This window comes from Protopterus annectens, chromosome 1.part1 (assembly GCF_019279795.1).
Source record: "Protopterus annectens isolate FY-2018-M chromosome 1.part1, PAN1.0, whole genome shotgun sequence".
NCBI classification, from domain to species: Eukaryota; Metazoa; Chordata; order Ceratodontiformes; family Protopteridae; genus Protopterus; species Protopterus annectens.
Window position 1 is genome coordinate 1,743,351,637 of NC_056726.1, and position 26,339 is coordinate 1,743,377,975.

The following is a 26,339-nucleotide window of genomic DNA, read 5'->3' on the forward strand; positions in this document are numbered from 1 at the left end:
GTACCCAGAAAAGACAATGCCTGGCGTCCAATACTGGATTTATCGATTTTGAACACATTCCTGGACATTCCAAAATTCAAAATGCTGACTTTACAACAGCTACTGCCTATGCTGGGCAGGAACACTTGGTTAGTGACTCTAGACTTAAAAGAGCCATACCTGCATATCCCAATAAGGGAATCGTGAAGAAGATACCTCCGCTTCAAGGCAGGATTTTTGCATTACCAATTCTCTGCACTGCCCTTTAGCTTATCTACTGCGCCCAGAGTCTTTACAAAGTGCCTGGCATCAGTAATTGCATTCTGCAGACAAAGAAGCATACAAATTTATCCTTATCTGGATGACTGCCTCATTCAAGCAGAGGACAAGGGCACTCTTTTTCAACATCTGGCATTTGTAAAAAGACTTCTAACATGCCTAGGGTACACAAACGAAAAGAAATCCCAACTGGTACCCTCTCAAATAATTACATTCCTGGGTGCAAGCTTGAATACAACTGCCTAGATGGCTTACCTTACGCCAGACAAAGGCAACTGACAACATGCTTCTAACAAATGGCAATAAAAACCCAGTTATCTGCAAGACAAATTCCGCAGGCTTTGGGGTTCATGGCATCCTGCATTCTACTAATTCCATATGTGCGACTGCATATGAGGAAACTTCAGTGTTACCTAAAAAGTTTAGGAGCCAACATTGTCACAGTCTGGAAACAATGATTCCTCTCATTCCCTGCCTACAACAGGAGTTTCTTTGGTGGGCAGAGACATGTCACCAAAACAAGGGACTGTCATTCACTCTACCCCCTGCCACCCATACCCTAACTACAGACGCATGAGACTATGCATGGGGGGCCCACCTGGCAGGGAGATGCATTCAGGGCAAATGGAGCCCAAAACAAATGCATCTGCCTATCAACCAGAAAGAGATGCTAGCTGTTCAGAATGCTCTGACAGCCTCCACGGACTTACTTCATCCAGGACAACTACTGATAAATGGACAACACAGTTATGTGGTACATAAACAAGTGGGGGGGGTACACATTCCTACCCCCTTTGCTGACTAGCCATGGCATTGTGGAACACAGCTTTGACTTACCAAATACATCTTCAAGCTCAATTCCTGCCAGGAAAACAAAATACTCTGGCAGACGACCTAAGCAGAAATCTTATGGACCCGCACAAGTGGAAACTGGATCCACAAATCTTCAGCATGTTAAGACAGAAATGGGGGAGCCAAAAATAGATCTATTTGCCTCTCCCCAAAATTATCAACTGGACAAATTCTGCACAAGGACTTAGCACAGACAAGCATGGAAAGTGGATGCCCTATCCTTCAGTTGGAAAAACCTGTCAGTCTATGCCTTTCCCCCTCTGCCTCTTCTCTCCAAGGTCTTACTAAAGGTCAGACAGGAAAAACCAAAAATGATCCTGATTGCCCCGGACTGGCCTCGCCAGCACTGGTACCCAATTCTAAGGAATATGTATCAACTCCCTCTTTGGTACTTTCCTCAAATACCTCATCTACTGTCTCAGCAGAACAGTCAAATTCTGCACACTCAGCTCCAAACTCTGAACCTTGCAGCATGGCTGATCATTTAATTATTCAAACAACACCTCTCAGTAAATCTGTGATGGATGTCATTTTGGAAGCCAGAAGGCCTAGTACTAGAAAATCTTATGCTGATAAATGGAAGAGATCCTATGCTTGGAACCAAGCACAAGGAACAGACACAGCAAAGCCCAATATTCCTTAGATTTTACAATATTTGACCGAGATGCTTGACAAGGGCCTATCTTTTTCTTCAAAAAGAAATCTATGCCTCTGCCATCTCAGCTCATTATAACATGGAGCCTCCCCTCTTTTCTCATCCTGTGCTTAAACAGTATCTTAGATTAGCCAAAAATTTAAGGCCTCCCAGAAGATTACCAACTCCTGCATGGGACCTCAATTTTGTGCTGGAAAAACTCACCATGCCTCCTTTTGAACCAGCACCTACTGCAGATATAAAATTTTTATCTTGGAAAACAGCTTTCCTCTTGGCAATCACATCAGCAAGAAGGGTTTCAGAACTACAGGCTCTCATGGCTGTGGAGCCTTTTATTACATTTTACCTGGACAGGGTGTCCCTCAGGACCAATCCTTCTTATATGCCTAAGGTGGTATCCAGTGTGGCTGTTATCCAAAAATTCACCTGCCAACATTTTACCCAAATCCGCAGAACAAGGGGGAGCGGATTCTGCATTCATTGGATGTACACAGACAACTAAGATTCTACTTAAACGGGACCAAATCTCTAAGAAAGTCTGAGCAACTACTGGTGGCATTTGCTGCAGGATCAGAGGAGAAGGCTATATCAAAGCAGACTATTTCTAAGTGGATAAGCCACTGCATTCGTTTCTGCTACTTGCACCATGGTAAACCTGTGCCCAAGAGGATCAGGCACATTCCACCAGGGCTGCCTCTACCTCAGCAGCTTTTCTCAGAGGAGTTCCGACCAAAGACATTCTAGAGGCTGCTACTTGGAGCTCTGTTCATTCCTTCACAAAGCATCATCATTTGCCTCTCTTCTCTCAATCCAGGACAGGCTTTGCCACTGCAGTTCTGCAGGGCCTTATAGCCGCTCCTAATTCTATTTAGTTCCATCCTCCCATCCATAACTTTTGGGATGCTACTCCAATGTAATGACCACAACAGTGAAACACTAAGAACATAGTACAGTTGTGTACACTTACCATAAATGTAAGATGTTCGAATGTATTCACTGTTGCAGTCCGGGTTACCCACCCGCCATCCTCCTTTTCTATAACTTCTCTTTCCTTCACTATATTCTAAAGCCTTTGTGGTGTATTTGCTTTTAGATGAAGGTAAAGTTTATGTTGCTAAAAGTGCATTTACATATATTTCTGTTTATTTGTTGATATATATATATATATATATATATATATATATATGTGTGTGTATATATAAATTTTTTTTTTTTGCTCCCCATTTGGGGGCATCTGACATCTGGGGCAAGAAAAACTGAATAAAATGGCATTGGCTGCATGTTTTATACCCCTGATGACCTGACGTCATGGAAGAGGAGACAGCAACCGACGCAATACCCAAGACTTTGTTATTCAGGCCGACTGAGGGCAACCTGCCAGCAGATTACCCAAATGTAATGACTGCAACAGTGAATACACTCTAACATCTACATTTATGGTAAGTGTACACAGCTGTACTTTCTTTCTAGAATTACTGGTAGAACTTCCTCCTTTCCACTCTATCCTTCTGTTTGTGTGTGGTCTTATTGTTGACCTTGTCTGCAACTTGTCAACATGGCAGAAAAGTCCAAATGCATGAATGGATTTAAGCAGCGCCAGGACTGCAGCCAAAAAATGCATAATTTGAATGGGCATTCGGCTTGTGTTTATTGTCCTGGTGCTCCTCATCTAGACACAATGTGCTCTATCTGCCAGGCCTTCAGTACTAGGGCCTTGGTAGAATGTCAAAATAAGCTTATTCTTAAAGGGCTTCTTAAGTCCCCCTTCGAAGAAGCTTTATCCAGGGCGAAAAGTTTCCTAAGGCCTCTGGTTCCAAAACTATTCTCTTGGTGCCGACATCTCCATTGGCACCAACATCAAGAAAGCAAAAGTCTCCTTCTGTTGGTTCCGAAGCTCTCTGAACTGATTCCTTCTTCGCCACCAGTCACTTCTGCTTCTTTGGCACAGACTCCCAACACCAGCACTGCCTCCTAGACCAGTACTGCCGTCTTTAGTTTCCGGATCAGTGCCGACTTCTTATGCACCGCAACAGGTTACCTCCCCTTCAGTGCTGAAAATTGATTTTCTGTATACACCCAGGACAAATTATTCCTCTTCCATTAACCCCTTCTTTGGTCATCTTCACAGTCCCTTTCTGTAAAGGCTAGAATCTCCGTCTGGATTGTTTGTTAGCTCCTCCAGGAGTCTCTCAGAAGTCGATGTGGCGAGGTTGGTGGACCAGCTCCTCATGGTGAGGGGTCTTTCTTCTTCTTCCTAAGTCCCTTTCTCTCCTGGAGCAGGGATGTTTTCTCCCAGGACTGCTCTGGTTATTCCTCCTGTGACCTCCTCAGAGGCTTTATAAGTTCCTACTTTGACCACTCAGGTTCCTATTGCTCAGGCACCGACAACCCCCTTGCCTTCGGTTCTGTTCTCTGCTCCGATTTCCTCTGTTCCTTCATAACCAGTGGATTCCCAAGATTGGCTCTGCTGTCAGGCCTGGGAGGTTTGAGTCTATGCCTGTATTTTATTCAGAGTCGTCCTTACCTCTTGGGACTCTGGCAGTTGGGGGTTCTTCCTTGGCTCTTGCCTTGAGGGGTGTCTTTTGGGACAGGGTGCGAACCCGGTTCTAACTTCATCTTTCTCAGTTCTGGGCTCCTATCCATCCTTTGGCGGGGGGGGGGTCCTGCTTTCCAGGCTATGGAGAGAGCATTGGGCACCACAGGCTCTCAGGTGGCTCCTGCTGTATTGGAGTTTCATACCCTGACCCCTTCCTTACTGGGAGCTTCCACCAACCTCCGCACCCAGACAATGAGCTCCAAGGTTACATGATATCCCAACTGAGGACCACCCTTCTTCCGAGACCTCCCCAGACATTCCCACTGCGGAGCCTTCTACGAAGAAAACATGCAAGAGGAAGCACCTGGACTCCCCTGAAGAGTCCATCACCGAGGGCACTGATTTCGATGATGGGGATGGTTCCCCCCCGGTCACCCCTGGAAGATGCCTCCTTTGGAGACATTCTTGAGATCCTTAAACAGCAGGGTAACTGAAAGCCCAAAGACCATACCTGTGAGGAGTCTCTGTACTTGCAAGCCATTGGGTCTCGCCCATCTACTTCCTGGGTGATCCCTCCTGCTGACTTTCTCATCAAACTGTTCACTCAGTGGGCTTGGAAATATCCTGACTCCATAGAACCGATTCCCTGGAGACTGGATAGATCCTTTCTGCACCTGAGGACCACCAGCATGGGGCTAAAGGGCTAGCATTAGAGGTCATGGTGGTAATGGCAGCGGCCAAAAAGGAAAACTCCGAGGAAAGTTCCTCTGTTTGTCCCCCTAACCAAGAGTTTATAGTGATGGACAGATTTGGAAAGTGGGTCATTGCATCCATCAACCTTCACCTTAAGGTACTTGAATTTTCTGGCAAACTTTACTAGTCTCCAGAGAGATCTGATCAAGGAACTATCAGACACCCTAGCGGGAGCTGTATTTGATACGGTCTAAGAAAAAGTGGCCTCTGTTAGCTTCCCTGGAGTCCTAACTTGTCCATATGGTTCATTTCACATGCAGCCCTAGGGACGACCAGGACACACCTGGTTCAAGCATTGCTAACAGGCGACACACCTGGATGCACCTGTGTGAGTTTGCGAAACCATTCAAGTCTTCCTTCATCAGTGCTCCCTTTGACGAATCTTCTTTGTTTGGCCCCAAAGTTAAAGAAACTCTCTAGCTAGGTGCGAGAAGGATGGGAAGATACTAGCTGTGGGCATATATTTTTCTGCTCCCCAACAATCCTAAGCTAGGAATCAAAGGAGTGGGAAGTAGTAGTTCAAAAAGACCCAAGGGTTTTTCAAGTGGCTCCCCTCTGGGCGGCAGGTGAGAGCTTGAATGGAGGACAACGACCCTGAGGCAGAGATTGCCTGTAGAATTAGGGTTCCAGAGACGCCCTCTGGCCAGCTCTACCAGTGCTTCTGAAAGGAGGCCTAATTGCTCAGCTCTGGAAGCAGTCTGGAGAAGATTTTCTGCATGCAAAAGCCTAGCAACAGATAACCACAGATGTTTGGGTGCAGAGAATTATTACCAGAGGTTATTCTTTCCCCTTCACCCTTTATCCAGATCTCTTGCAAGTCTCCCTGATGTTCCACCCAATCAGAAAGACCAAGCAGCCTTAGAAATCCAAAAGCTGCTACAGTGTCTCATCCAAGAACTCCCACCAGACCAGATAGGACATGGATTTTACTCAAAGTTCTTTAGTGCCAAAAGAGACAGGACTGGATAACTTGTACTGGATCTCAGCATTCTAAACAAATTTGTTCAGCAGTCCAAATTCCAGATGGTCATGGTTCAGTCTATACTTCCCTTTTTCAAGGAAAATGATTAGATATGCTCTGTAGACCTTCAAGACACTTACTACCACAATAATGGACAAACGGTCCAAAAGGTGTCTCCACTTTCAGCTAGGAGCCAGTCATTTTCAGTTCAGAGTGCTGCCCTTTGGTCTCACCACAGCCCCCAGGGTAGTCACTAAATGTATGGCAGCAGTGACAACTCACTTGAGAGTACACAGATTCTGGGTATTTCCATATCTAGGCGACTGGCTCATCACCACTTCCGCCAGACATCTACTACTTCAAGCAACAGAGTTCACTTTGCATTTGTTCTTGAGCTTGGGAATCAGTCAAACAAAATCTTAGCTAAGCACCTCTCAAAATTTAGAATTTATAGTAGCTCATCTGAACACCATTTCTTGTGTAGCCCCTCTACCCCAGCACAGATTACAGAAGATAAAATTCTAAGTACTTCCCATTCTTTGCAAAAACAAAGTTCCAGTGCTTTTGGTCCTTCAAGCATTGTGGTCCATGGCAGCGACAGTCACTCTAGTCCCATTAGCAAGGTTCCACATGCACCTACTACAATTGCTTCTAGCATCAAAATGGTCTTTTCTAACCCATCCAGTGAACTACTCCATATTAATCACCAGCTGCTGCAAAAATTACCTATCCTGGTGGATGGAATCCAAGGAAATCCTAATTAGGCCATCCTTTTGTCCCCCCTCAACCCAAGGCTATAGTGACAACGGATGCCTCCCAGATTGGGGGGGGGGTGCATTATCTGGGAAGAACAGTCCAAGGCACTTGGGTCCTCGATAGAGGCCAATCTGGATATCAGTGTCCTGGAGATGAGGGCATTGCTTCTAGGGTTGCAAGCCTTTCAATCTTTCCTCCCCCTAGGGACCATTGCGATCCAATCAGACAACAAGTCTCTAGTCTGGTACATTAACAAACAAGGTGGAGCCAAGTCCTACCCCTTATGTTGAGAGGCCCTGAGAATGTGGCAATGGGCTACGTCCTCCAACCGCTTTCTGATAGCAATGAACATCCAAGGGAGCGGACAAACTGAGTACATGCATTCTACTGCCTCCAAAGTGGTCTCTCAATCCTGAGATAGCCTTGCTGCGACCTTTTTGCATCACCCCAAAACAAATGCAGAAGCTACTTTCCCCTGATCCCCTTTCAGGGGCAATCACTGAGGGAAGCTTTTCTCCTCAATTGGCCCCAGGGTCTCCTCTGTGCCTTCCTCCCCCTTCTCTCTCATCCCACTTTTTCTCAAGAAAGCAGCCAGGTTGCGAAGCAAAGTGATCCTCATTGCACCCTATTGCCTCGACAAATTTGGTTCCCCTTCCTGTGGACTCATCTAGTTCACTGTCCATTGGATTCTGGACCTAGTTGCAGACCTGCAGTCTCACCCTCTGGGACTGGTGCACCCCAACCTTCCAAATCTCAAGCTGATAGCTTGGTTCCTTCAATTCCACTAGTCGCCAGGCATAAAGATATACCTACTCCAGTGCGGAAAATTCTGCTGGCTTCCACTAGGAAAATTTACCTTAGTAAGTGGAGGAGCTTTTCAATCGGGGCTTATAACTATCTTGTTCCTTTCTCCACTCCGGTGGAAAAAGTTCTAGAATTTCTAATCGTTCTTTTTGATCAAGGGGCCTCCACCTCTACAGTTAGTCCAATTTGCTGCCATTTCTAATTTCCATAATGGTTTCAGGGACATTCCTCTAATTTCACATAGACTACGTAAAGTATTCCTCAAAGGAACTTTGTGCTTGAAGCCTGCATTTAAAGACCCCCTTTCGCCATAGGATCTGACCATTGTTCTCCAGTCTTTGGTGCTTTCCCCCTTTGAGCCAGCAGCAATATGCGACCCAAAGTTTTTTTCATGGAAAATGCTTTTCCTCATTGCTACAACATCAGCAAGGTGAGTTACTGAGATGTAGGAGCTTATTGTCAAAATCCACTTACTTAATTTTCCCCAAAGATAGAGTTTCACCCAAAACCAATTCATCCTTTCTTCCAAAGGTAGTCAGAGTCCAACATTAATCAAACCATAGACTTGCCTGTTTTCTTCCCCAGTTTTTCCAACAAAGGTGAGTATTGCCTCCATGTGCTGGATGTTCACAGACAATTGCATTTCTATCTCAACAGAACTAGAGTTTAGAAAATCAGAACATTTTTGTTTCCTTCTGCAGCCCAATGTTTCGGAAGTCTGTTTCCAAAGTTAACTTATCAAAATGGCTAAGAGATTGTATTACTTACATATATAATAAAAAGAATCTCAAGTTACCTGTGCCAGTGAGAGTGCATTCCACCAGGTCAATGGCCACTTTAGCTGTTTTTCATTCCAAGGCTTTCATGAATGAAATATGCACTGCAGCAATGTGAGCTGTTCACATACTTTTATCACTCATTACGAATTAGATCTGGCCTCCAGGGGAAGAGCATCCTTTGGTTCTATGGTTCTCAGGAATATCCTTCCATATGGCCACCTGGGATCAAAAGTAGCTGGGGACTCTGTCCCAAGGGTCAAGAATAGATGAAGGTTGACAACATTAGATAAAGAAGTCTTGTCTTACTGTAACGTTCCATCTTTGTTGTCAGTCTTTATCTATTCTTGGCATCCTACCCTCCTTCCCCCTGCTGTGAATTCCTGGAGGAGTGAACTTCTGTCCTGGATGCATTGTTAAGGTTTACCTTGGACACTGCTTCTTCATATTTGCTCATGGTTTTTCTGGCTTTCTGTAAGTGTGCAAACTCTATCTGAAGTGAATGGGAGAGGGGCATTGTGGATTTTTAGCTCAAGAAATTTTTGGCTGGCACAATCTGTATAACAGCAGGACCGGTTCTGAAGATCAGAACTGACACCCAAGAGTCAAGAGTAGATGAAGATTGACAACACAGATGTAATGTTATGATAAGACGGGATCCGAACGGATCACCGAACGACAACATCACCGAATCACCATCAGTCAGGCATACTTTTCAGTGAAGAAGCACTATTGTGTAAGTATGCCTGTTGCGGAGGGCATACTATGGTGCGGATAAGGGAAAATTCCCTTTTCCCCTCTGTAGTGCAATCTTGGGGTGAGAATATTTAAGTAGGGGGGGGGGCACAGGGGGGCTTGCCCCCCCCCCCCTTGCAAAAACATTAATTTTTTTTTTTTTTTTTTTTTTTTTTTAACACACACTAACGAAAGCGCTTTTGTTAGTGTGTTCAGTGATTGTGGATTCGGACTATTGAACTTCCATTCAATAGTCCTAGATCCAATAAGACATAACTTATTTCTCCTGCTCCTAAATTTCAGAGAAACTACCCCAGTAAGCCAGCTTTTGTTCACAGGCAATCTTGCCCTCCTCCTAAGGGCAAAAAGGGTGGCAAGTGGACCCCTCCTGCTAAGAATAATCAGTCTTCAGGGACTCAAGTATTCCTTTCCAGGTAAGCCAGGATGTTCTTCATGTTTCACTGTTGCAGTCATTACATTTGGGTTATCTGCTTGCAGGTAGCCCTCAGTCGGCCTGATTAACAAAGTCTTGGGTCCTGTCGGTTGCTGTTCCTTCTTCCATGATGTCGGGTCGTCAGGGGTATAAAACATGCAGCCGATGCCATTACATCAGTCTTTCTTGCCATGCGGTGACCGAAGCAGAAGCAGTTTGCAAATGCCGGTCGGCCGACTCCTGAAATTTTTGTTTTCGAGTTTCAGAACCAAAGTCTTCAGCTAAAGCGAAGTACCCCGTTGGGGAAACTTTTTCTTGCTCCTTACCGATGTCGGTAAAAGTTAATAATTGCATTACTCGTGGAAAGCAAATACCTCATAAAGATTTTCATTCGTATTGTATTCTTTGCCTAGGCCCTGACCACGACGTACCTTGGTGTCAGTTTTGTGCTTTATTTAATCAGCGCACTGTCCGTCGTTGGTATATTTTCGCCTCTAAATATTTCGGTTCTCGGTTTAATTATCCAGAAATGTCGTTGGTTAGCCATCCGACTACCAGGATTCCGAAAAACACAAAGATAAAGACAGAGACAGGCTGCTGAGGTCCAAAACTGCCGACGACGCTTCTCCTAAGCCAGTCGCCAGTTCGCTGGTACTCAGTGAGGCGCTTTGGCATCCCCTGATACCCGCTACTTCTGATTTGCAGGCCTCTACTGAGACCCATTCGGGGTCCGGTATGCCGCGAGAAGCTTTAACTATGGAACCCGCGGAGGTCTCTACCTTGGGTGGGTCCGGAGCCGCTGTGCAGGCACCGGCTTCTGAGGGTGTATTCAGGCCTACGGACTTGCATATTAAACTGACGCCTCCTTCTTTACTTAGACCTGCCTAAACCTCAATCCATGTCTAAAAAACCATCGCCCAGGCCACATGCTCAGGCCTCTAGGCCTAAAAAACAAATGATAAGAATGGCTGAAGATCTAATAACTCTAAACAGGGGTAGCCAACCCCCCCCCCCTTTATAAGAGGCCTAGGACTGAAGTTGATTATGAATCTTCTGATCAGGATTCTGTTTTTTCTGATTCTTCCGATGATCTGGATTTGCCCTCATCTACTTAAAGATTCTGATGCAGAGGACTCCATTCCCTCTGCTTCTCCTCCTGAGGATTTTTCTTTTGGGGAAACCTTACATACTCTAAGGGAGCATTTCCACTGGGAAAGCCAGGATTTTTCTGATTCAAAAAAGAGGCTTAGGGATTTCCTTCTCCTACCTCAGCATAGACCTTTAGCTGTTCCTCCTGTACTAGACATTGTTAATGATGCTTTTTCGGAGTCTAGTTTGGCCCCTGATTCCCTGCCTTCTGTTCCCAGAAAACCTGACAGATACTACAGGGTCCCTGAGTCCCACAAGTTACTTTTCAAAAATCGTATTGTAGATCCAGAGACTATTTCACAGGGGCCCAAGGGCATTAAAGCTTCTACTGCTAAAAGTCCCACCCCTTCTGATAGAGACTCCAGGTTGCTGGATAGATAGGGTAAGAAGGTTTACACTTCTGCAACCTTGGCCATTAGGGCTTTAAACTACCAGTTTCATATGTTAAAGCATCAGCAACATGTTTATTGGACTGCTTAAACAGAAAATTGTTGATTCCTGACTGTATGGAAAATCAAGAATTACAGGATTTAATTCATTCTGCTGAACAAGTTGGAAACCATAATTTGCAATGTGGTTTTGACTCATTAGAGGCCTCTTGCAGGGCTGCTGTTACTGAGTCTGTGCTCAGAAGGCAAGCTTTGCTTAAGGAGCAATCTTTGCTGGATCATGTTAAAGCTAAATTGTTGGATGCTTCTTTAAATCAGGACCTCCAGTTTGGCATCAAGGCTGAGGAAGTTCTTAAGATGGAAGATAAAGCTAAATCTATGCAGACTGTTAAAGATTTTTTACAAGTCAGCCTCCTAGATTTAGTAGGCACTGGCCCTCTAAGATTTGGTCCTTTCCAGACCCATCCAGGTCTTCTCAAGCCAAACCCAGAGACAGAAAAAAAAAACAGGTTTCAGTCCCAGGGGACACACAGAACTAAGCAGTGGGGGGCCTCCACTTCCAAATCTGGGAATAAGACTCCCCCCATGGTAAACTGTCTCAATGACTTCCTTTTAAAATTTCCAAGCACTTATCTACTAATTGACTGCCCCTTTGGAGGGAAAGATTGCTCTTCATGCCAAGAATTGGGAACTCATTACCCAGGACAAATGGGTTTTAAATAGTGTCCCAGGGATACAGATTTCACTTCCACACGTTGCCAACACCAAGTGGGTGGCCAGACCTACCCCCAAAACAGTGGGCAGAGGCCCAAAAACAAGTACTTTCTCTCTTAAGCATGGGGGCTATTCAGCTGGTACCAGAAGAGGAAAAGGGACAAGGTTTCTACTCAAAACTTTTCCTGGTACCCATAAAAGACAATTCATGGCGTCCTATCATGGACCTGTCTACTCTGAACACCTTTTTGGAGATTCCAAAATTCAAGATGTTGACTCTTCACCAATTACTTCCTATGCTAGGCAAAGATGCCTGGTTGGCAACACTAGATTTAAAAGAAGCATACCTGCAGATCCCAATCAGGGAATCTTGCAGAAGATACCTACGCTTCAAAGCAGGCTACACACACCATCAGTTCTCTGCACTGCCCTTTGGCTTATCTACTGTGCCCAGGGTGTTCACAAAGTACCTAGCTCCAATTATTGCATTTTGCAGGCAAAGAAATATTCCAATATACCCATACCTGGACGATTGTCTAATTCAGGCAGAAAGCCAGGACATACTTTTGAATCATCTGGCCTTTGTACAAAGGGTTCTAACTTGACTGGGGGTACACCATAAACAAAAAGAAATCACACCTGGTACCCTGTCGACAAGTTATATTCCTGGGAGCAAGCTTGAATACAACTTCCCAGATGGCTTACCTCATGCCAGAGAAACAAATTCATTTGACAACCTACTTCAAACAAGTGGCCACAAAACCCTGCTATCTGCAAGAAAAATACTGCAAGCCTTGGGGTTCATGACCTCCTGCATTCTTCTAATTCCATATGCAAGACTGCATATGAGGAAACTATAGTGGTATATAAAAAGCCTATGGTGTCAACATTCTCAAGACCTAGAAACAATGATTCCTATCATACCTTACCTACGCCTAGAGTTCCTTTGGTGGGCATAGGCCTGCCACCAAAACAAGGGACTACCTTTCACACCACCCCCTGCTCCCCAAACCCTAACAACAGACTCATCAGACTATTCATGGGTGGCTCACCTGGCAGGGAAGTGCATTCAGGGCAAATGGAACCCGTGTCAAATGCACGTGCATATCAATCAAAAAGAAATGTTAGCTGTACAGAATGCTCTGACAGCCTTCAAAGACCACATTCTTCAGGACAACTAATGGTAAAGACGGACAACACCACTGTTATGTGGTATATAAACAAGCAGGGGGGTACACATTCTTACCTCCTCTGCAGACTAGCCATGGCATAGTGGCACACAGCCTTGAGCTACCAAGTGCACCTACAAGCTCAATTCCTGCCAGGAAAATTAAATACACTGGCAGACTGACTAAGCAGAAACCTCATGGACCCACACGAGTGGAAACTGGAACCAAGGATTTTCAACATGTTGACAAGCAAATGAGGGAGCCCAGATATAGACCCGTTTGCCTCTCCTCAGGACTACCAATTGGACAAATTTTGCACAAGGACTCCCCACAAACAAGCCTGGAAAGTGGATGCTTTTTCCTTCAGCTGGAAAATCCTATCAGTTTATGCCTTCCCTTCCCTCTGTCTCTGCTCTCCAAAGTACTACTAAAAATCAAACTGGACAAATCGAGGATGATTTTGATTGTTCCAGACTGGTTGCGCTAACACTGGTACCCCCCTCCTGTGCAGTGTGTCACGGTTATCTCCATGGCACCTGCCTCAGACTCCTTCCCTGCTGTCTCAGCAGGAGAACCAGATTCTGCACCCTCAGCTTCTAACACTGAACCTTGCAGCCTGGCTAATTACTTAATCTCTCCTTTACCATCCCTCAGCAAACCTGTGATGGATATCATTTTAGAGGTAAGAAGGCCTAGTACTAAAAAATCTTATGCTGAAAAATGGAAAAGATTCTGTGCCTGGAACCAATCTCAAGGGATGAGCACAGCAGTGACCAATTTACCTCAGATTTTACAATACTTGTCTGCAATGCTTCACAAGGGCCTGTCTTTTTCCTCCATTAAAATCCACGCCTCAGCCATTTCAGCTCATTATAACACAGAGAACGTCCCCTCTTCTCTCATCCACTGCTCAAGCAGTTCCTCAGAGGGGTAAAAAATTTGAGACCACCCAGGAGAGCTCCAACCCCAGCCTGGGACCTTAACTTTGTCTTGGAGAAACTCACTCTACCTCCTTTTGAGCCAGCTGGTACTGCAAACTTAAAATTTCTTTCTTGGAAAACAGCTTTCCTTTTAGCATTCACTTCAGCTAGAAGGGTATCTGAATTACAGGCCCTTATGGCAGTGGAGCCTTTCATCATCTTTCATGCGGACAGAGTGTCCCTCAGAACCAATCCATCCTTCATGCCCAAGGTGGTATCCAGTGTGGCTCTTAATCAGTTCATTTGCCAACCTTCTTTCCCAATCCACAGAATAAAGGGGAATGGATACTGCATTCCTTAGATGTGCACAGACAACTTAGATTCTACTTGGACAGGTCTAAACCTCAAAGGAAATCTGAACAACTGCTGGTGGCATTTGCTGTAGGGGCAGAGGGGAAGGCTATTTCAAAGCAAACCATTTCTAAATGGATAAGCCATTGCATTCATTTCTGCTATAAGCACAATGGAAACCCATCCATGACACTCTAAGCAGGTCCTTAGCTTAATCCCACAAATGGATTTTTCATAGGTATGCGTTTCTTGGACATTGTCCACCAGTGGGGTACTCTGAAGTAGATCTATTTCTCTCCCCTCTGAACAGACAACTTCCTCTATTTTGTGCCAGTCCCAGGTTTTCTGGTGTTGAAGGTGGATACCATCGCTTTTTCTTTGAAGAGGATATTCCTTTATTCTTTCCCTCCCCTTCCCCTCATTTCAAAAGTCCTGTTCAGAATTCAACAGGGCACTCCCAAAATCTTATTGGTGACTTCCTTTTGGCCGAGACAGCATTGGTTCAAATTTCTGCATTTGTCCAAGAGAAATCACTACAAGTTACCTCACAAGATGGACCTACTCACACAACACACTTCCACCTATCCACTCTTCAAATGACACTGTGGTTGATGGGATTTTGCTTCCACATAGGCATCTTTTTACAGGCTACGAAACCCAATACTAGGAGATCCTACTTGTCTGAATGGAAGAGGTTTTCTGTTTAGTGTCTTTCTAGTAACCTGGATCTACTTTCTGTGGATGTTCCTTTGGTTCTTTCTTTGTGTGAGTTTCTCAATGCTGGGTTGGCTTATTCGTCTGTTAGGCCTGCTTATCGGCTATCTCTGCTTGTCTGCTTTAATTTTCTTCTCCTTTAGCTTCTAGATTTGAAGTTAAACAATTCCTTAAAGGCGCCCTAAATGTTGGGCTTCCCAGGAAGCCTGTTCCTCCTCCCTGCAATCTTAATTTTTTTTTGGAAAAACTGAGACTCTGGTTCCTTTTGCAGCTGCTGCTTCATTTTCATTGCAACATTGCTCTTGGACAACTGTACTTTTGTTGGCCCTCTGCCAGATGGGTGTCTGAGCTTAAAGCCCTTATGGCTTGTTCTCATTTTTTGGTGTTTCATAAGGACAGGGTGTCCCTGGATACTAATCCTTTTTATGCCCAAGGTGGTTAATGAGTTGTCACTTAATCTGTATGGTCATTTGCCCACTTTTTCCCTTCTCCACAATCTGTTAGTGAGAAGGTGCAGCAAACAGTAGATGTGCATAGACAACTCTGATTTTATTTGGATAAGACTTGAGACTTTTAGAAAATTTGATCAGCTTTTTGTTTCCTTTCATCCCAAGTTATTGGGATTAGCTGTATTCAAGCAGACTATTTCTTCTTGGATTTCAAACGCTATTTCTTTTTGCTGCTCTTTTCACTGTAAGAGCCTTCCTTATTCTGCAAAGGCTCAGTCTACTAGACCTGTGGCTGCTTCTGGTGTTTTTTCGAGGGCTTGGATACTAATTCTGTTCTTGAAGCAATTACTTGGACTTTTGGGCATTCTTTAACCAAACACTATAAGTTAGATGGAATGTCCAGAGCTAGAGCTGGTTTTGCTAGGGCCATCTTACATAGCTTCCTAGGGAGTTCTGCTGGTCCTTCCCCCTCCCAAGTTTCTTACAGAGCCTTGGCAGTCTTCCAAATGTAAAGAATACTGCAAAAGTGATATGGAAGGACATAGTACAGTTGTGTGAAGTCTTACTGTAATGGTAGATGTAGATGTCCTTCCCTTCACTGTTGCAGTATTCACTCTCTACCTCCTTCCACTGGTCCATTTCTCTTCTAGATGTACTAGTTACCGTATGGTTTTCCTTGAAATGGCATTCCTGCTGGTACTTTCATTTCAGAGGATGGTACGTCCAGATGTCAGCTTTATGCCCTATGCTACAGGAGGAGCATACGTGCCATGTATGGTGTACCTTAAAGCAACCTAAAACTTTGATTTACTGGGCAGATGGGCTGCCTGAGGCAGGGAATCCCAAATGCAAAGAATACTGCAACAGTAAAGGGAAGGACATCTACCTTTATGGTAAGATTTTACATAACTGTACTTTGTTATGGCACATTTCTGTATGCTTGTTCTCCACTGGACTGTAGCTGTTCAGTGGTCTATTCTGCAACATCCTCTATCCTTCTAGTCAAACTCACTTGAGAATGCAGAAATCATCCTCGGAGTCAGTCGTATGAGATTTACCTGGGCCGTCCTTTTATTTTGTCTTCTCCAGTGGCCACATTGACCAAGGATACCTCCCCAGTTGGGGTGTGCGTGGGGCATTTCTTGGGAATATGATCCAAGCCACATGGTCCCCTTGAGAGCAATTCGCACATCAATGTCCTAGAGATGAAAGTGGTTCTATTAGTATTGCAGGCCTTTCTAGATGTACTCCCTGTAGGAAGTATTGCAATACAAACTGACATTTGTGGTCTGGTACATCAAACAAGGGGGAACCTGATCTTACCCCCTTTGTTGAGATGCAGTACGATAGTGGGTGATCTCCACCTACTTTCTGGTGGCAAAACACATTCCAAGGAAGACCAGTGTACTAGCAGAAAGTCAGTAGGTCCATTTTTTTTTACCTCACAAGGCGATCTCTCAATCGGTCTGTGGCAGAGAAGATTTTCCATCGTTGGGGCCAACCTTGTTGTGTTCTCTGTGCGCCTTCCCACAAGTGCATCAGGTACTTTGCTATAATTTCCCCTTAGGAGAGTCACCGAAAGATGCTGTAGTACACGTTTAGCCCTGCAGTCTCCTTTACACCTGTCAACTGTTACCTCAGATTCCAAAATTCTTGCAGAAAGCTAGTTGGTTAAAGAGCTCAGTTATTCTCATTGCCCCCTTCTGGCCTTGCCAGATGTTCCCCTTTCTTTGGTCTCATCTTCGCTGTACTCCATGGATACAGGACCCCAGACCAGATATTCCCCTGCATTTCTCATTGATGAAGCATCCCAGTATTCCAGGCCAGAAACAAACTGCATGTTTTTTCCAATTTCTTTGATACCTAGACAGCCCAGGCTTTCTTTCCCAGTTCATCATGCACTTTTATTTTCCCAGAAAGTTTTTGCAAGGAAGATTTTTACAGAAGTAAATGGAAAAGATTTTCAATTTGGGCCCACAGAAAATAAATTGTACCTTTTACTGCTCCTGTTTCTTTGGTTCTGGAGTTTTTAGCTTCTATTTTTCAGGAAGGTGCTAGTTTTTCCACTGTCAAAGTACAGTTAGCAGCCATATCAAATTTTACTTCAGGAGAAAAAGCTTGCTTCCTCTCTAGCTTCTTCCAAATTGCGCAAAACTTTTCTAAAACGCACCTTCTTACTCAGGCCGCCAGTGAAAGATCTGTCACCTCCTCAGGATTTGTCAGTCGTAGTTCAGGGGTTAACACAACTTTTTAAACCTTCAACCAAAACTAATTTGAAAGTTTTGTCATGGAAAACAGCATTTTTAGTAGCTGTTACATCTGCAAGGAGAATTTCTGAACTCCAGGCTCCTTCATCAAAATCCCTTTGCATTGTTTTTTACAAAGGTAAGGTTACTTTACGAATCAATCCATCTTTATTAGCCTCTGAATGGAATATCAGTCAATTTGCTTGTTTTCTTCCCTAATTTTTCAAATAAGGGAGAATCCATGCTATATATTTTAGATGTCCGTAGACCACTACGTTTCTATTTACACAGGGCAAAGGATTTCAGGAAAACAGACCAGTTGTTTCTTTCCCACTGAACAGACTGGGATCACCAGTTTCTAAAATTACCCTGGCCAAATGTATTTACTGATTGCATTTCTTTTGTGTATTCTCAGCAAGATCTCTCCTTATAAAAACCTCCTAAGGCACATTAAACTAGATCCAGGGCCACTTCTGCCTTCTGGTCTAGAACTTCCATTGACGATATTTGCACACATCTACTCATACTTTTATTGCTCATTACAAACTAGATTTGACTTCTAGAAGCAGAGCTGCTTTTGGTTCGGCAGTATTCTGCAGTATCATTCTATGAGGGCCACCCAAGATGCACATAACTGGAGGGGACTCTGTTGCATATGTTGAGGAAGAATGAAAAGGACATCATCGGATATTAAAGTTATGTACTCACCCTAACTGTGCATCTGTGGTGGTCATTTTCATTCTTAAACTCCTCTTCCTTCTTTCCTCCTCTTATCCTCTTTTGGAGAGATCTTATGGATATTTTCAAGTCTTTTGTTCCAGGTTTGAGCCCTAGCTTTACTATTATTTCCGTGTTCCTACTATATCTTGGGCTCTATAAGACAACAAACTCAATCTGAAGTATTGTAGGCTGACTAGGGCATTATGGATAGAGGGAGGAGCTCTACAGTTGGATCCATACGTCTCTGGAATGCGGCCTAGTTGGATCCATAACCCATATGTTGAGGAAGAATGAAAATGGACTAGACAGATATATAGTTATGGTGAATACATAAATTTAATTTTTGTAAGGAGCAATGTAAAATACCTTTATCTCTTTGCTCAAGAATTCTTTGCAAAGCCGAAAATAATGGGGTGGGGACAGATTTTAAATATTGTACATTTTTAACCAGTTGATCCACTGGATAAAAGTTTCCTTTTTAGTGGGGGACACTAGATCACTTTCTGGTTAAGTCATTTACTCAAATTTACACAGTATGCAGATGGAGGTTGGTGGATTCGACCCGTGTTCTCTTGACTACAAGAAGCAGTTTAACATCTCAAGAACCTTAACTGCCAGATTTCTAGTTCACTTAATAGAGCAGTAGGTGGTGTGAAATTGTAAGGATAGAGCAGTAGGTGGTGTGAAATTGAGAGGACTGGTATTAGATTCATAGATCAGTATTAGGCTAACTGCTCTTGTGGGCCATTTGTAAGCCTAGCCAATTACCCCATGTGAGAATCAAACCCTGCATCTTGTGTTTGTAAGGTAAACACCTTAACCATTATGCCAGGCTCCCACCATCTGACAGTAATCCTTGGTGATGCACTAGAAAAAGATGTTAAGGGATCGTTAATGTTTGTGTCTTTCGGCTTTTCCCGGTTAGGGGTCGCCACAGCAAAACTCTGGTCCGCTAATGATTGGTAGTGGATTTTTACGTACCGGGTTACCAGCCCTGACGCACAACCTTCAACGAAGGCACGCCCCATTCACGTATGCCTCCACACAGAAGACGCTCCAAGCTGAGAATCGAATGGGACAACGCCTTGCTTTGAGGCGACAACGCTACCGCAGCACCACCACTGCAGTAACGAGGGATTGTTAATAAGTAGGGGAAAAGTCAGAAATGTTTCCAAAATCAGAAACCGGGGCAGACTACTTTAATTCCCTTAAAAAGTTAACGGATCACATTTTTTTGTCCACATGCATTTTCTGAACAACTTTGAAACTAACGATTGGCATTATTAACTAACTGTAAACCTCAGTGATTTTAATCTCCTGTGATTTATCAGAAAAAGAAGTTAATGAGCGGTTCTGATAGTTCTGAGGATTAAGGCTCTAAGCTCTTAATGAGCTGCTTTCCTTAGTCAAGAGTACAGAGGTTCTTTACCTGACAGTGTTCTTAGTTAAGAACCAACTTTAAATAAAAAAGTGGGGAAAAAAATTATATGTGTGTGTGTGTGTATATATATATATATATATATATATATATATATATATATATATATATAGCACACACACACATAAAAAGAGGGAGTGGAATGACTGTTATTACAGCAAGCAAAATGTTCTCTGATGATCAAGAATGTTCTTAGGTCAGATGCCCTTAGGATTGGATTTCAGTTGTCAAGAAGGGATGACAAAGGTAATGTGAGCGGGGGGTGGACAGACACACCAAATGCTGGTATCCGTTTTTAGCTCCGGGAAAAAGTTAGACTGCACATTCTTTTAGTTCCAGGAAGGTCTCTACACAGTCAGTATCTGCTTTTTTTGAAGAAGGTGAAGACCAGAGTTTATTTTGTCTCCAGGAACGTCTCTGATATTGGCATTTTCTAAAAGAGAAAAGGCCTTTCTACCCTCTCTTATCTCCAGGATGTCTCATTTGCTCGGATGCAAAGCAGTTGAGCTAATGAAAGAGAAAAAAACAGAAGAAAGCAGAGCACCATTTGAACCCAAGTAATCAGGTGGGAAATATGGATGAGAAGTTTTAATATGTATGGAGACCCCACTGGCAGCACTGGGCCCTGTGCTTAATTCAGCCATGTAACTAACCTAAGGTTATTATACTTTGTTGTAAGTGCCAGAGTGCTTTTGAGGTTTTTTGGGATGCAGTTTTTCATGCCTTAGTTTGACAGTTCCGATTATGAAATTCAGTAAAGGACTAATTTGAAATATGACTGTTACCATGTAAACCTGAGCTCTGTTTACACCCACAGCTTTGTTCTAAGTCTTTTATTGTTCCACAGTTAGCTTGAATAATGGCTTTACGTCTGGATCATGTGTTATGAGTAAACCATGAGAGTTCTTTGTCTGTAAATTTAGTACAGTTTTCAATTTTACATTCCTGTAATGTGAAATTGTTTATGGTCTTTGAATTCTTTTAAATGCAATGCTTTTCTGAGTAAGCAGCTGTTGCTGATGTATGTTTACAGGAACTCCTGAAGCATGGAGGGTGATGATGTCCCTTAAATCTGGACTGCTGGCTGAGAGCACATGGGCCTTGGATACCATAAATGTTCTGCTGTATGACGACAACAGCATTATGACTTTTAACCTTGGTCAGGTAAGTTGTATGAACTTGGAAGTTCACATTGCATTTGAAGGTTCATCCTGGTTCATTACTAGTAGGTTTTCCATGTGTCTCACATTTTGGTTGTCACTGCGATAGATGTTTGCTTCTTACTGTCCCAAACTTCCTTTTCTTAACCCAGTCATTCACTTTATCATCCTATTAAGTGATAACAATATTACTTTGTGCTCCACCTGCCCCAGTTCTGTCGGATCTCTAAACTACCACCATCATTTTTAAAAGAAAGCAGGGTTGAAAGTTTGGTTCTAGTATTCCATGGTTAACCTTTTGGTAGGGATGGAAAGAAAAAGCTTTCAATGTTTTTGGAAAATTTCAAATTGAAACTTATTAGTCATTTTAAAGTTGTCCACTTTAAGGGCTTGTAATTTTGTTTAAAAAACTGTTTGAGACCACCACCATCTGATGGAAGGGCAGTCTCATCGTCCTTTTTGATGACGTCTGAGTAGCCAGTTTAGGGTTGGTGTTGGAAATCAGTTTTTATTAGCTGAACTCAGAGAACCATGGTGAAAGGTGTTTCCCTGAAAGTTATGGTATGTATTTATATTCATGCTGCGTGACATCCATATTTTTTCTCTGCATTTTTTTTCCACTTCTCTGGTTTGATTCTTTGCTGTGGTGCCTCCTATGAGGAGTCTGCATGTTGTCTGTATTCACCTAGGTTTTCTTCATGTAATTTGTTTTTCTCCTCCTACCTCCCAAAGACATAGTTGGCAAATTGGTAAATAAATTGTCCCCAAGTGTGTGAAATTGATACAGAAGAAAGGCTTTGCAATCTTCATTTCTGTACTTACTTAGTAAACTGCATGGATGCTTGCAGCTGTTCACTGGGTATCTGTAGGAGTTGGACACAACTTGTAAAGCATGGCTGGATGGAATTCAGAGGAGTAATAGCTAGTTATCCTAAGGATTCTGCAGATTTGTTACTTACATCTATACCTGAAAGAGTATGTCTTGTCGTAGGTACATTTCTAGGTTTGATACGAGGTGTCATTTGCAACAAAGCTAATGCAGTTTGGGCATCTGAACATCTATACTCTCCCAGGCTACTATGACACCCCCCCCCCCCACACACACACACACACTGTATCCAGAATGCTATGCTGAATGGCCTCCTGCTCTAGTTCACTTTGTCATGTAAAAAAAAAGTGTGTGATCACAAGCAAATTATTTTTTTCCTCGCACTTGCACTGTAACTTGACATTTTCTATTACATTATCAGCCAGGTAGTTTACAGTCCTTATTCTGCTACTTTTGTTACATTTTGGACAGTGTAGTTTTTTTTTTGCCAAAGCCTTTGCTTCTCTCCTTTTTTGAATGCCATTGGCATTAATTCAAACTTGTGACACTCTTAAGTAGTTTTTCTTAACTGCATGTCTCAACGTTACACTGTAGTGCTATTTTTTTTGCTAGTTCTATGAATGTACGTTTTTGAGTATTTGCTGTTCTAGTTTTATTGTGTACTGTTTGTGCTAATTAAAAAAAAAATAGTTTCTGAAGTTGGTATTTGTTTTGTAGCATTTTACTGCTGCTTTGTACTGATGTTTATTGAATTTAACTACTGATTCATTTGCAGGTAATTCTGTGGCAGTCTTTGACCTTAACACTAAAATCTCTTAAAACAGAGCGCGCATTTAAAAGACATGCACATGTGGTAACACGTTGTCTCCACAAAACAAGTATTCAGTGAGTATTCCCTCTTGGTGAGGAGCACACTACTTTTGAATACAAAGTATATCATTTGTTCACCCTGAGGTACTATACAAGATTGGGTGAACAGTTTACAATATTCTCGAATGCAAAAGATGTTCTTTGCTGCATCTGAAAGCCTTCAACTCCTAAGTAAGTTTTTTGGATCATCACCATCAATGTCTGATCCTGAAATCACTACTTTTTTCTGTTGGTGATTCAGCTAGGTCTCTAAAGAAGAAATTTAATTGGAGACTAGAAAGAGAGCCCTTCCTCTCCAGGTCCCAGTGTGCACCAAAAAAAAAAAAAAAAAAGAGCAAGTCAGTCTTTTTTGGTTACAGTGACTTGTTAAGAGTTTTCATACAAGTCTCAAGCAGAACTAGTTAGATCATCAAATTTACCATGCTTGATTTGAGTAGTAAATGAAGTGTATAAGTTTGTGACCTTGCCACCAACTGTGGTTAGATCTCCCATTTCCCTACATCTGAGAGTGTATGAGAAGCTTATGGATGCTATTACTGTTAAACCCCCTCAAAAAATGTCTGCCACCTCATGCCCCTCAGGGTAAATAGTGGCATTTTCTCTGTTGTTCCTTTCTTAGCTGGGTTATTATTTCTTTCTTATTATTCCACTTGATGATATGTTCAGATGAAAAGAGGTCTCCTCGACCCAGAAGGTGCTTATTTTTGCTGGATGTAAGGTTAACATCTCAGAGTGCTTGTTGGCATTGGCTTTTGCCCGTTTTCCATGCCACAGCTCTCAACATCAGCAATTTTGACATCAGCAGTGCTGTCAAAGCCAGTGTTTCCCTTAGTATCAAAAGTGCTGACATTGTCAAAAGCAGTTATTTAATGCTAGTGGTATTCAGGAAAGGGATTGGGATAAATTAAAGCCTGTCTCAGAAATAAAATTGTCCCAAGTTTGACTAGCTTGTGGTAACTGTCCTTAAAAAGGCACCAGCATTTCAGAGTTCTTGTTGTTATTGGCTGTGGTCTTTGTTTACAAGCCACAGCCCTCAACATAACTAGTGCCATCAAAGCCAATGTTGCCCTTATTTGCAGGCATTGAGGAAATTTTGACTCATGATGTTGAGGAGTCAACACGACATTGTTCAGCTGTGTGCCAGCAACAGCTTTTGAGGGGGGATGGCATTGTATCAGTCTGGTCAGTTGTCCCTGGCACCGAGCATTTTTTTTGGTGCTAGAGTTTGCACCAACACTGCAACAATTGCAATGTACTTCAGTGGCATAAGTCATTTTTTTTCCGTAGAAGAAACCTTTGTGACTTCCATGTCTGTCAAAAAGAGATTGGATGTGCTGTTTGGACCACAAAACAACTTGCATCAACAGAAAAGTTGTCAAGGAGTCCAGAAAGTATCTTCATTTGTGGATAGAAGTCAGTCATTACCAGTTCAGGATTCTTCATATGGCCTCATCTCCTCCATAGAGTTGTCCAAATGGATGTCTGTCATACATTCATAACATAGCTCTCACCCTCATAGCAAAAAGAAAATCTGGACAAAACCTAAAATAATGGGGGGACAAAGCCCCAAAAATGTGTAAATATTGCTCTTATAAACTTAAAAAGATGATAGAATCACAGGTCTTGTGTTAACATGCATTTTCTGAAGGATATGAATTCTGAAACTCAGGTGTCATTTATTTAGATAATTTAGTCCTCATTGATTTGCCACAAAAATCCAGAAAGCCATGAATTTGATTAGGAACAGGCCAAAAATATGAGGCATAAATCTGGACAGTTGAGAGGTATGATTCATAGGTTTATAGTATTTTATTCATTAGCCAACAGTGCCGTATAGGAAGAACATTTAAAGGTGAGCTAATAGTTCAGAAGGTGGTGATAGGAGGTTGACTTCTTTTGAAAGATAAAGACAGAATAACCGCTTGGATTAAGGTAGAGGGAAGGAAAATAGGGTGAAGCTGGAGGAGAAAGGAAAATGAAGGTATAGTAGTATACGATTTGAGTTACAAAAATGCCTAATTTGGCTTTTTAGCCAGTGACTCCTGGAATTGATTTTCACAATTCCATCCATTCATCTTATTGAAGTTTGAATGCTAATTATGTTGATGAATTTACCCCTGAATCAGGACATGATATTTTTGATGTAAAACTAGGTCTTTGGAATGAATGAAAACTGAGGATGTTCTTTCCTTTTGAAGGAAAACTGGTTGCATAGATTAGGGTTTGATAACTCAGAAGGTAAGACAACCCTCGGAATCTTTAAGCCACAGAAGACTAGGCAGAAGTGTTTTTAGTCTTGTCAGAGTTCAAGTGGCTCTTTAAACCTTGGATCTTTAGTTATAAAATGCTAAGAGTTGTTTACAGCTGTGCATTCCAGTTGGAGCATTGTATTCTATGATGGGATGAACAAGGTTATAGTAAAGAGAAATTAGGATGGATTGTGAGTTGGACAAGAGCCCACAACTGATGAGGTGAGTGATTAGAGGAGGATTTTCTGGCACCTCTTGAGATATGTTGATTTATGGGACAGTTCATTGTCTATGTAGGTTCGTGAATTCCAAATCATGGTTTCAGTCTGAAGATGAGTTGTACTGTGCAGAAGCATTTTTTTTTTTGCCAGACGTGACTGTACTGCATTCCTTTGCAGTTGGGAGGAGACCCTGATTAGAGCACAAATTCATGTGTATTTTGTTGGAATGTTAGAGAAGTTGAGGGAGAGTTTAAGATGGTCCCTAGCTTATAGTGGTGTGCAGATTTACTTAGACACTGGTTATTAGCTTTTTCCTGTACTTCAGAGGAACAGATTTGAGAATCTAAGGTAGACCCTTAAAACTGCTACTTACTGGTAGCATGTTCTGTTCTGGCCATTTAGCAATTCATTGAACTGCAGAGGAATTTGTTTGTTTGGGTTAGCTTATTAATAATGCCAGCATGAGGAAATGGTATTGGATGCCTTGGCTAAGTACAGGTAAAGCGGTGTGAACAGAAAGCTGATCTAGGGCCATGGTAACGTGGGCATAGAAGCTAATAGCGAAAAGAAGGCATAATCAATCCTTGATAAAGCTGAACTGTGACAAGACTAGTCTGCAGATCTTTTATGTCCTTATTGATTAGTTTATTCCACGGCTTTACAGATAAGGCTAGCAAAACTGGTTGTCTTGGTTATCTCATCAGTGGAGGAAGCAGTGGCATTTCTCCATTTTCCATGCACATATCTGGAGAGACTGTGATTGAAGATATGCAAGAGAGGTATGTTAGACCTCTTTGATGGTGTTTTTGTTTTGGAGATGGTGTTTGAGAGCTGGTCGATAGTGATGGGGTTGGAGGGGACTCATGTATGATAGGTAGTGTGAAATCATAGCTGAATTTATTTACTGAGATGTTAGCTATACCTCTTGCACTTACTTACTCGTGTGTTAATCCTATCCCCTCCCCTAATCCAAACCCTACACATTGCAGTAAAAAAAACCTTTCCTGTAACAGTACCACTAATCAATACAAAAGGACACAGAACACGCGCAGCACTAAATTCTATCCCTTACTTAACCTTATTCCTAACCTGCAAATACTCTTACATACTACCTATTGTAATAGAATCTTGCACATTCTCACAAATTCTACCTTTTCTGTCAAGTATGCGTTTTTCTTCACACACCTTATTACCTACAGTGTGTAAGGTTTGAATTCAGCTAAATGTGATTC

At 42.7% G+C, this 26,339-nt stretch overlaps 1 protein-coding gene across 2 annotated transcripts in view; it reads left to right on the forward strand.

The window, feature by feature from the left end:
• The window catches only part of ARID1A (AT-rich interaction domain 1A), a 3,912,194-nt gene that overhangs the window by 3,829,361 nt on the left and 56,494 nt on the right, over positions 1 to 26,339 (forward strand). For both annotated transcript variants that reach the window (XM_044084256.1, XM_044084266.1), the window contains exon 19: positions 20,812 to 20,942. In XM_044084256.1, coding sequence (XP_043940191.1) covers positions 20,812 to 20,942 — 131 coding nt within the window. The remainder of the gene's footprint in view (positions 1 to 20,811; positions 20,943 to 26,339) is intronic.